The sequence below is a fragment of the Platichthys flesus genome, chromosome 2 (genome assembly GCF_949316205.1).
Source record: "Platichthys flesus chromosome 2, fPlaFle2.1, whole genome shotgun sequence".
NCBI lineage: Eukaryota > Metazoa > Chordata > Actinopteri > Pleuronectiformes > Pleuronectidae > Platichthys > Platichthys flesus.
The window spans coordinates 14,126,322-14,138,608 of NC_084946.1; the positions used below are offsets into that span (position 1 = coordinate 14,126,322).

Here is a 12,287-nt window from a genome sequence, read left to right on the forward strand (position 1 = left end):
ATACTCACATGCACACATGCAGAGAGTTAAGCAGGTATTTCTACAACTGATTTTGGTCTTGTAGTGAACAAACAAACCCCTGAGTACAGAGTGTGATTATAAACATTGATCAATATAGGGATTAACATGGATACAAGATACTGCAGCTTGTTAGTTTGGGACATGACTCAACACACAAAAGGTTGAATATAGAAAACTTAACGTGAGGACACTAGTGTTCACTTAATAACACTGAAGGTTAAGTGTTTGTTCTGAAAATGCAAAGGTTTCAGTGTATAAGAGTAAAAAAGTCCACATGTCAAAATGCCAACTAATGACAAAAACATTATTTCAAAGGGAAAAATTATCAAGGGTTATGAGAGGAAAAATTCAGGGTGACCCCCGCCTCCAACCCAACGTCCGCTGGGATTGGCTCCAGCCCTCTCCCTCAGCGACCCGTGGATGGATGGACAAGAGGAAACATGAATCACCACAAAGTTTCATTTGTTCTCGTTCTGCTCTCAGAGCTGATGCTGAATGGATCCAGAATTTCTTTGAAGTGAGGAGAGCAAACAAGCCACGCACCAACAAAAACCTGTGTACAATGCTTTAAGGTTGGCCCTTGTTGAACATTCAGCACAGTGACTGCAGCTAACTGTGAATAATGTCTCTCTCTTATATTAATGTACTAAATACAACTGTAGTTTGCATAACTTGAAACTGCTACAAGGCTCATATTACAGGGAAGCACTAGGGTAACTGAATGCAGATTTATACAGAAAGTAAAAAGGATATAAATTGTATGTATTGTATTTTATCCACACAGATAAAATAACAATAAAACATAGTACATTAGAGCAGAGAGAAAGTGTCCTTTAATATTAAAATCAACCTTAAAAAGAAACATTAACACATGACTCCCTCTGTAGTGTCTCTCTTCCCATTGAAGGGGAGTAGCGCCCCCTGTGACTCAAAATGGGAACTCTGTTTGACTCTATCCATACACATTGCTTTTGCAAGTTTGAATGAAAAACCGTCTCATCTCACAAAGGCCTCATTCTGCTTTCCATTTCTTTTTCTATATCTTTACATGTAATGATTTGACTCATGAATATAATCTCCCCTCCTCCCCTCTCGTCTCCTCACCACTTGACCCCTCTCGTCCCCTCTTGTCTCCTCTCCTATTCCTTTCCTCTTTTGCCCTGAAGAATTTCCCTAAACTTCCTGACGTCTCTGTGCTGTTAGTACATAAAACACAAAGTGGTGGGGACGAGGACCCTATCTCTGTCATGTGCAGGGGTGTGGGATCAGGATGTTTTGCCTCCTAATTGAACCTTGGACGAGTTTCAGGCCTCATGATGATATAAAACATTTTTCCACCATTGCTGGAATCTGAATTAAGCTCATTGTGGCTCTGGATATAATGAGAGTCTGTCAGATGTGTTGCTGTGAAAGAAACATCCTCCTTTTTCACGTAAGGCGCCAGATGGAAAATCTCATGGAGAAATACTCAGTGGAGTATGACACTCCTCTGAGGCTGTTTGTGTAGGTAGTGTGAGGGCAGAACAAATGAACTGTGGTACTCACACAAAGCGGCCATCTCTTTGGGCAGGTCGGCGCCGAACCGGCCAAAGAGGTGGCTACTGGCCAGCAGGTCAAAGGGGGAGTGGCTCCTCATGGAGTTGAAGGTGAACGGGTACATAGAACGGGGGAAGCCGGTCATGTGACGCACTGGATGCTCCCTATTGGTTGCCATGGTGCCAAGTGCTGGTGATGCTTTAGGTGACTCGTCTCGCTGTCTGGCTCTTCCTATGTCTCAGTCAAGGGCCTTGTGGTGAGTCTGAAAGGAGCTGGTGCCATTCAGCCCCTCTCAGCTGCTGGCGTCTCTGCCGTCAGGGCCTCGGAGAGGTGAGAGGGATGATGCTGAGAGAGGAGAAGCCAGAAAGAGACCAGGAGCCGAGTGGCCGAGAACCGAGCAGATCCAGACTCTGTGGAGAAGGAGGGATGAGAAACAGCAGGGGTTAGAGACTGGAAACAGAGTCTGGTTATTACTGTCGAAGCACAATGGTTTAAAACTCCAGAAGGACAATTCGTTCATAAAACAAAAGTTGAAAAACCTCAAAATCAAAGTCCAGTCGAGAAACAAAGAACGATGAAGATGAGGGACATAAAGAGTGTTAACGAACTGCAGAGAAGCAGAGGGGCTCCACACTTCCCTCTTGCTTTTTGTCCTTCTTCCAAGTAGTTCAATGATTTCAGGCAATGCCATATGATTTCAATCAGCAGAACTGTATTATAAAGGGCCTCTCTGTTCCCTCTGCCAGCCTGACTCTAGCCAGTCTGCCAGAGAACAGCCAGCCACAACATGGGTACAATTAACCCATTCCAACCACAGACACAGACAACTCACTCTTCCTCTGATGACCACCTCCTTTTTCGCACCTTCTCCCTCTCTCAGAGCTCACGTTGTGCCTCTGTGACCCTGTCAATAAGTGACATGATGGCTCGCTCTCCCCTCTTGTTTCGCCATGTCTCTCGTCCCCTTCAGTGACTCCATGAGAGGGTGGAGCTTAACTATCTGTGGCGGAGCTGTGGTACATAGAGCCCGGCCAAAGAATGTCTTGTTGTTTTGGGCCTGCTCCGGCATGGGAATCAAACACCCGGGGTGTACTGATATAAATTCATTGGAAATATGAATTTAAATCAGATCAGAAGGAACACATAATGAATTATAACTACTATATGGAGGAGTGGTATTTGTTTCGCACAGAATGAATAGTGCAGATACACAAACAAAGAAAGGTATGCTGCTGTAACTGATACAGAACTCAGTCAATTACAACGCTGCTGCTGCAAAGGATCACTCTGTACCTGCTTTAAAATAAACTGTTCCACATGTGGAGGGAAAAATACACACACACACACACACACACACACACACACACACACACACATACACACACAAGCACACACACACACACACACACACACTCACACATGCACACATGCACTCACACACACACACACTCACACACAAACACAGACGGACAGGAGCAATACAAATACAAATTCAGCAAGAATAAACTCCATCTTCAATTTAAAAGGGTCGACCTCTTGCATCGTGGAGAGTCTGGTTTTGTTTTTTGTGATTTCTTACATGGAGTAAGTTTGTGAATATTGAGTTTTTTAAAACAATATTTAAGCTAGAATGACACTCATTAGAAGGTATACCTCAGCAAGCCGCTCATAAAACCACATTTAAAATTATTTAAAACACATTACTTTATTTGTATCTGCACCAAATGACATACACTCATAAATATCTGTCCCCTAAATATGTCAGATTAAAATGTTTCCAATCCCCCCCCCCCCCCACCCTCCTGGATCAGATGGATAATTACAGAAAATTGGAAACGCATGGTTTATGTGAGAAGGTGAACTCAAAGCTTAAACTACATCCGCCGCTTCAGACCTCAATACTCCAGATTCTAAAAAAACTCTTTTATCTAATTTGAATAAGCTTCAAATCAAAATTTATTATATAATCACTACAAAATGTCTTACTATTGAGACTATTAAGTGGTTTACATATATACAGCATACTAACATATCTCTTTGTTTACCATAAAATGTGTCTAATATAAGTCCTGCAATAATTCTTATTTTAACGAAAGTGAAATTTTTTTCATTGTAGTTGATACTATTTAGACATGAGTCATGTAGAGGTTTAAAGGTTCAGTGCGTAGGAATAAGTGAAATCTATTGGTGAAGTTGGGTGTTGCAGCTGCTCACCCGTCACCTCAAACTGCCCTTCCAAATTATGACAGCCTTCAGTTGTCATCCAAACTCAAAAGGTGTTTAGTTTGTCCAGTCTGGACTACTGTAAAAAACATGGCGGCCTCCGTAGAGAGAACCCGGTCCCAATGTAGATATAAAGTATTTAAATATAAAAGGCCAGTTCAAAGGTAAATAAAACAACAAATCGTACAATTCATATGAAACACTTGTGAAACACTAGAAAAACATCACTAGGATTTTTTTCTGTTCACTTTCAGCCAATAGATCCCGTTCACCTCAATCTTACACACTGGACCTTTAACTTTGTGCTGCGGTTGAATTGAACACAGTTTTAATGACGTCTGTTTCTAATATTCAGTTTATCCTTAGTGGGAAAGTCAGGGTGAAAAAAAATCTGACATTTTTCGCTGCTATTATTAGAGCTGAGCTGTTCTACATACTCTGGTTACAGTGGATGTTTCTTTCCCTCACACATATTACACACTCAAACACAAAGCCACACAGTCAGTGAGTGTTGTTTCTAAAGCCACATTTCTCATATTGACATATTTTCTCTAATTGCTTGGCTCTGCTGAGGTTTCCCTTCTCTGCGACGACCAGTCGTGGAGAGTCCATGCAACTGTGACCTCAAAGAACTTTTTGAAAATCAAAACCTGTCAAACACAGTTTGTGTAGCGTTTAAAAAGAGAAGTCTACCACTGGTCTGGTGTGGACTGGTCCCTATTAAAACATACATATGCTTACACACGCTTCCCTCCAATCAGAACACAGGTACACACATGCAGGGACATGCAGGCCGCAGGAGTAAACGCACGCAGATGTTCTGTGACTTTAATCATGTTCATGGGCGAATAATCAGCAGAGAACACGCAGCGTCGGTCACACACGCTGAAGCTCCACTGAAAGCGGCAATTGACCTTGAAGAATGAAAGGAGTAAATACAGGACGGAGGATCCTTCCACAGAGGCCGCGATTGAGTTAGATTTAAAACCAATCAAATTCAAACGACCAAAATCACTGGTATGAAAGCCAGATGTATAAAAAGGACCCGGGATGGAGAAAGAAAAAAAATAAGAAAGTGTCGAAAGCTGAAAAAGGTCGATGGAAAAAGATGTAAGGGGAGAGAAAGCGAGGGAAAGAGCAGGGGAGGGAGTTTGGAGCATCTGGCGGACCATGTGTAAGAAGTGCACCGACCTATTAATTAGATCCATACTGGAAACTGGATTAATAAGAGAAAGAACTGAGTGTGGTGAGGCAGCGTGGGAGGAGGCAGCGAAGAAACAGGCCCGAGCGCTTGCAAAAAACCTACATAAAAATAAGGACACAGTTTTATATCCACTGATAAACTATGAAATAATGTGCGCCCGAGCCAAGGAATGGTTTCTTTCTCTCTAATGAGTAACCCCCCACCCCCCAACCCGCCCCAGCCCCTCGCTCTCCCTCCAGGGGGAATACACCTTGGGCAGGGCAACAAAAGCTGCGCTGTGTCTCTGGGCCTCCAAGCCTCAATGCAGCTTTTATGAGACCTGGCTGGGTGAGGTCAGACTGGGTCACCCGGTGCTGGTCCTGCTGACACACAAACGCACCAACACACCAACACACACACAACCAATGCCCTGTTTTTTTTTTCTTTCCAGAGTAGGCCGATTAAAAACAGCTTCGGTGTAAAAACGATCGGGGCTTTCCATCTCCCTGTGTTTTCCAGCAAACCACGACACGCTGTCAACTTTTCTCATTTTCACACAAATCACAACCAACAACAGTTTAAGCAACTGCTTCAACGTGTTTGACGCATTGTCGCAGCAGCTGTAAAAATGGAGAGAAATAATGTTTTTTTTCTTTTTGAATAACATGCTTTAAGTGCTTGTTAGGAGCATCATCTGGATCGAGTTAGGCTGGGTGTAAATGTGAACTTTATGGTTTTTCCAACCCAAATCAGCTTGAGGTTACAGTTATGAAAGGACACACACACACACACACACACACACACACACACACACACACACACACACACACACACACACACACACTTAGACACACAAAGAAAAAGAGAGAGAGAGAGAGAGAGAGAGAGAGAGAGAGAGAGAGAGAGAGAGAGAGAGAGAGCGAGAGAGAGAGAGAGAGAGGGAGAGAGAGTAGGACCTTCACTCTGTGCTGGTTCATTTTCACAAGGTCGTTCATGTGAAATCGACCTGTGTCCAGTATTTTAGGAGACCACAACTCCAAATGTACAATATGAAGCTCAGATTTCCTCTTGGCCACTTTGACACGTTTTACTTAATCACACAGCGTACTTGTGACACATGCATGAGTACACGAGTAGGACACGCCAAATGTTATATGTAGCTTGTAAGAGACCGAGGTCTGTGAAATATGATGCTGCTACCATTAAATAAATACATAAAAACATTTGTTTTTTCATTAAGATCTTTTTTTCAGGATTTTCTGGGACAGAACAGATCATCCACTAACCGGAAGGTCGGTGGTTTGAGCCCCTGCCTCTCCATTCAGCGTGCCAAAGTGTCCTAACCCTGATGTTTAATAAAGAAAAGTGCTGCACACACTGTAGATGCCCTGTATATGTCTGTGAATGGGTGAATACCATAACTGTACTGTATATCGCCTTCAGTGGTCATCATGTCTAGAAAGGTATTATATAAATACCTTGTTTATCGAATCGAATGATTAAGAAGACAATAAGCAAAATCGTTTTTTCTTTTTCCTGTTGTAACCATTTGTCAGAAGTGGGACACCCTGACTCCATTTACACCCGGTAATGATATGCATCTCATATCCAGATTGTATCTACATATAAACCGCTTATTCATTTATGTTTCCAGTAAGATCTGTGAAACTTACTGTTTAGCCCTCATCACTTTCCCTGAATGTTAACTGGCTATTTGACCGTGTTAGTAATTGATGCGTACAGAATCGGGAACACTTCTGCCGCTGTGTGATGTAAAGGTCATCCAGATCAAATCGTGCATAATGACTATTTACACACAGGTTTATTCATGTCACAGCGAGTAATTAATAAACAGGATTTACTACAGCAACAAGGAAAACAACCACAGCCTGTGGCCTCCTCCTGCACAGCTGCCGTCAGCAGTGCACATGGTGCCTCGCAATAAAAGGACAAATAAAATAGTGAACTAGATTTCTCCTTGTGTGGATGATTTGGAATCAGATTGACTGCAGGTGGAGGCGTGAAACAGAGGCCTTCAGCTGAACTATTTATTTAGGTCAAATTCTCATGTTTTCTGATCTGGGTTTGCCTAAAAGTTTATGACCTTACTTTGTGTTTCTCAGTAGAAACATCACGTAAACCCTGTCATGAAGTATACCACACATCTTAACATGATGATGAATTGATAGTTTCCTCTCTCTTTCACTGCTTTAACCTCAGACTGTATAATGGAGATGGACAGCGCGTCTCCCCTTCCTCCCAATATCAAAAAATGAGGTTGAAAGATCCTGCAAAAGAACGCTTGCGCAATCTGAGGCAGAGAATATCGGCCTGGGGGGGGGGGGGGGGGGATGCAGCTGGCAGTAGCGGCCAATCACAAATTGGTCTCAGTTAGTTTCACCACATTTTTGTATCATCAAAATAACTGATGAAAACAAAACTTGATGTGAAGATAAACCCCAGAGGGTGTCACTGTGAAAATGGAAGAAACCATCTTTGAGAAAATGTGACATGTAGTTTGACTTTGTAGTTTGGTCCGTGTCCCAGTCACTAACACGGGTCAGGGGTTTACGACCTGCGCTGCAGCCGGCAGCCAGGGTGTGATTCAGATACTTATGTCATATCATCCATCTTTATATACGGCCCATGCTTGTACCCAATAGACCAATCTGTAATCACCAGCAGATGATGGCAACTAACACACGATTGGTTGATTAATTGCTTGCTAGCAGAGGTCAAAACGTATAGATCTATTGCACTATGGAAACTTTTTTGATTATACCCAACTTCAGGAATTTTGTCGAAACATTTTTAATACAGACACAAAAAAAAGATTGGTATATATGAACCTTTTCCAGTAACACAGAGTAGGTCAGGGTGGAGCTGGTGGTACAGAGAGGGGCCACAGAGCTCCGTGATGCTTGGAGGAACTCCTGTTACTACAAACTGTAACAGGAGGGTTTGACCACTGGGCTCCACATCACACAATAACGCCCTATCATTTTGGGAACATGTGGTTGATGAGTGTGCGCCATGCTAGCGCTGTTAGCGATGTTGTTCTGTCCTAAAAAGTTTTTTTTTTGTCTGAGCCCAGTAAGAGTGTGAACACTTAACTAAGACGAAAAACAAGTGTTTATTTGATGATAAACAAACTTTGATCCTTTGGAGTGAGAACAGGCCACATGAACCGAAAACGTCTGCACTTTCATTTTCGATAGTTGAAAGAAATTTAAAAAAGGTGGTGGTGGTGGTGGGGGGGGGGGTTCTCGTCCAACTATTTGGTCGTGTTTCTGTTTCATACATAAGTATGTTTCATCCAGAGTGGAGTGAGTCAGCTGGAAACTAGGCAGCCATTAATAGAGCTGTTGATCTTTTGTGGATATGGGTTTTCTTTTTATACCTCAGCCAAGAGGGTTATGTTTTCATCCCTGTCTTTGTGTTTGTTGGTTTGTGTGTTTGTGAACAGTATGACAAAAAAAACTACCAGACACATTATTTTGGCTGAAGGATGTGGTATGGGTCGGGAAAGATCTCATTACATTTTGGTGCAGATCCAGGTCAGCGGCGGATCGAGATTATTTTCTTTCTTTAACATTGTGAGAAACAGCGTTATGGACATTTTCATCGGTTTCTTTGAGAATAACTCATGGATCTTGTTGAATGAAGAATCTGGCCTGATTAGGGAACTGAGTTAAAAGAGGTGTGTGCAATTTGATGTGGATCCAAATAAAAATCAGTCTCTCGTGAATTAATCTGCAATTCTTTCTCATTTCTCTGAAAATCTATTCATCATTTTAAAATCAACATGAAGCAATGAATCACGTTTTTGTCATGCTTTAGTTGCAGAGCAGATGACGGGTTACGCTTTCGTTCCGCTTGAACATGCAGACCCATTAATGAGTGATAGTGGGAAAGAAGCCAAGACGACAAACTTAAACACAACGTCTGCATTTCATGACGCCTATGGAGCCGCAGAGTAGACTACAAAGCCGGAGTCTGAGTGGAGATGAACTGCCAAAAGCAAGTAAAACCATGACTTCAGCCGGGACTGTCCATGAAGTCGTTGTAAACCATAAAACCCACAATCGAATCGGCCTTATTCAGAGAATGCAGCCAGGGGATGAGCTGTGCTGAACACTCCGAGCAGAAAATACACATTCTGACACACAGAAACCACTAGTGAGGAGAAAAAAAGACACAGACACACAAACAACATAATTAGATTTTCACACAAATGACCATCCTATATTTCATGTCAGACTAAACTTCTTTTGAGGAGAACGAATTGTATTGGCGCCACAAAGTACCAGCGTCTGACAGATATCTTATAGGCCGCAAAAATCTTTCTGGCTGTGGTAAACACATATGTCCAATTTATGCACGCAATTAAGTCGCCGGCTTAGTCAAGGATGTACTCAGAGATGCCAGAAATTCATCAAATTAAAATGTATTTACAGTAAACAGCATCTGGAGAACAAAGTTGACAATTTCAGCATCTCCACCTGAAGACAAATACTATGCATTTTGGGAAATTGGCAAAACTTATTTGCTTAATTTCGCTTGGATGAGATGATTGATGTCACTTTTGTGTCTGTGCAGGTCCTTATGCTAAAGTCATTATTATTTACCATACAGACACAAGCGTGTTATCGATGTCCTCATCTAACTCTCACAATCGAATAAGCATATCTCTTAATATGTCTGACGACGACTTTAATTTGACTGTAGAACTTGAAATTGAACTTCAGTCTTCAGTTCTTCAGTTCAGGCCACAGTACAACTCGTAAAATAGAATTTCAGTACATCCGCTCGCTTAGAAAAGTTTATGGACTCAATCACTGTTCCCAGAAAAGAAAATTACAAGAGGAACCATGTGTTCAACTCTAACAGCATTCTTTTTTTAAGATAAAAAAATAAATCTGAATCAAACGGTTTATAAAGACATGAGAATCTGATGAGAAAGATCTTGTACAATTTGACCTTTTCACATTTTAAAACCATGTAGTCTTGTTACCTCCACCAAGACGTTTGTGTTTTTTTCTCTGCACTTGTTTGTTTGTCAGCAGAATTACACAAAAACGACTCTGATTTTCGTGAAATTTTGAGGAGGGCTGGGACGTAGAGAGGAAGAACCTATTCAATATTGGTGTGGATCCAGATCAGGGGCTGGATCCTGAATTTTTCTTTGGTGCATATCCAAATGAAAATCTAAATGTTGTTTCATCGGGGGCCGGACTGTTAGACATTCTTTGTTAGCAGGATTATGCCAAAACTAAGGAAACGATTTCCATTTAATTTTGAGGAGGGGTGAGTCATGAAAAAATAAATAATCTATTACATTTTGATGTGGATGTGGATCGGGGGTTGGATCTGGAATTTCTATTTCACTTTATTGTGAGATTGTTCTTTATTCAACATTTTCATTATTTTCTCAAGAGAATAATTCTTGATAAAAAATGAAGGCAAGCGTGTTTAAGGGACTGATATTCATGAGGGTTGGAATTTAGTGCAAATCCAAAATGTGGGTGTAGTGAAAATAAATGTTGTTTCATAAGGGGAATGTTGGGCCTTGTTTATTAGTGAGCAGGATTACGCCAAAACTACTATTCTGCTTTACATTCAATTTTGTGGAGGGGAGGGGCATGACTCAAGAAAGAATTTAAATCTGGTTTCATGAGGGTACAGTTGGGCCTCGGTGGAGGAGGTATGCATTCTACTGAGTTTCATAATAGCTATGAACAAATTTTTTGTCATGTGTCAAAATAAAGAGCTGAAACAGTTATTCCATTAATCAATTAGCTGATAGGTTTCAGTAACCATTTAATCATTTGACTCATTATTTAAAGGTGCAGTGTGTAGAATTTAGTGGTGAAGTGTCATGTTGCAGCTGAACACCCCTCACCTCACCCTCCCCTACCAAACATTAAAGAGAACCTGTGGTAGACTTCAGTTGTCATAAAAACTCAAAAGGAGTTTAGTTTGTCCAGTTTTGACCACCGTAAAAAACATGCTGGCCTCAGTAGAGAGGACCTGCTCCAGTTGTAAATATAAAGTATTTAAATAAAAAACACCCATTCTAGAGTAAAACAAACAACAATAAGAATAATTTTGATGAAACACACGGATGAAAACATCAGTAAGGTTAATTATATTAAATGTCCACCAATAGATCCTTTCCACCTGAATCTTACACAATGAAACTTTGAGCAAAAAAGCAAAGAATTCAACGTTTTCATTTGATTTCTTGAGATTATTTTTTATTCAATAATTAGGTATTTTTAGATTAACAAACAATGTGAACATATCAGGTGAGGATTAACATTTGTTTCTTATAGACCACTTAACCGACTAAGGTGTCACGGGCACTCTCCTCTAACTCACAGCTCCTTTACGTTTTGTGTGCAGATTTGAGCTACCAATGATACTTGGAATAACACAGTGTGATTTCTGTGTGAGCAGTGCTAAAGGGGATGATGTTGACGATGGTAATGTTTCATAAAACACACAGTGTTGTCATTATGCGGAGCCGACCCTGTGGGCTGCCGAGGGTCCACAGGTTGGAGCCAGGGGTCAGCCCCTGTCGCTGCAGGCTCGGCGACCTGGACAAGGGTCAGGACTAATTGAGCCATTTCTGTAGGCAGCTTTTCATTTAGTATTAAAGTGAAAAAGAGAGTGTAACGAACCCCCCCCACCAACCACACACACACACACACACACACACATACACACACACACACACTCAATCTGCTCCACACAGAGGATTAGTAGTGTGTTTAAAGGACTTTTAGCCTTCGCTGAAGAGCAGCCCCGGGCCTCGATTAAACACACTGAGAAGCTCTTTGGACACACTGAGACACATTCAGCCTGCAGTTTTCTAAAAAGTGCAGTGAAAGCAACATTGAATGTTACAAGTCACATCCAATTCTCTGAAGCCAATTGGGCACATTGGGTCCAAACCGCAGCCAGTGCACGGCTCTCACCAAACTTTCTCTAAATAACTCGGAGGACAATATGTAACTCTGCGGAACAAGAAAAGATTTGTGTCCTCTGCTCTCAAAGTAAGAAAACGCTTGCTTCTTTGTTTTGGAAGTTCCCTGTTTCCATTTATATGTGGCGAGCAGGAGAACAGCCCCCGTAACAAAATCAAACTCAGCTGACGAGGGCCAGAAAAGAAGGTGGATTTTTTTTTTAATATATATATACATACGGAGGAAATAAAAAAAGAGAGACGTCAGCAAGAAAGAGGGGAAAGAGAGGGAGAGAGAGTGGAGCCAGACATCCTCCTCAGCCTGAGGGGCTGTCATTCTTTAAAAGTGTTGAGAAC

General features: G+C 41.6%; 1 protein-coding gene across 1 annotated transcript in view; it reads right to left on the reverse strand.

Moving 5' to 3' along the window:
• The window catches only part of LOC133965279 (retinoic acid receptor gamma-A-like), a 34,932-nt gene that overhangs the window by 20,542 nt on the left and 2,103 nt on the right, over positions 1 to 12,287 (reverse strand). Inside the window, exon 2 of the mRNA XM_062399755.1 lies at positions 1,567 to 1,967. Coding sequence (XP_062255739.1) covers positions 1,567 to 1,735 — 169 coding nt within the window. The 5' untranslated portion in view covers positions 1,736 to 1,967. The remainder of the gene's footprint in view (positions 1 to 1,566; positions 1,968 to 12,287) is intronic.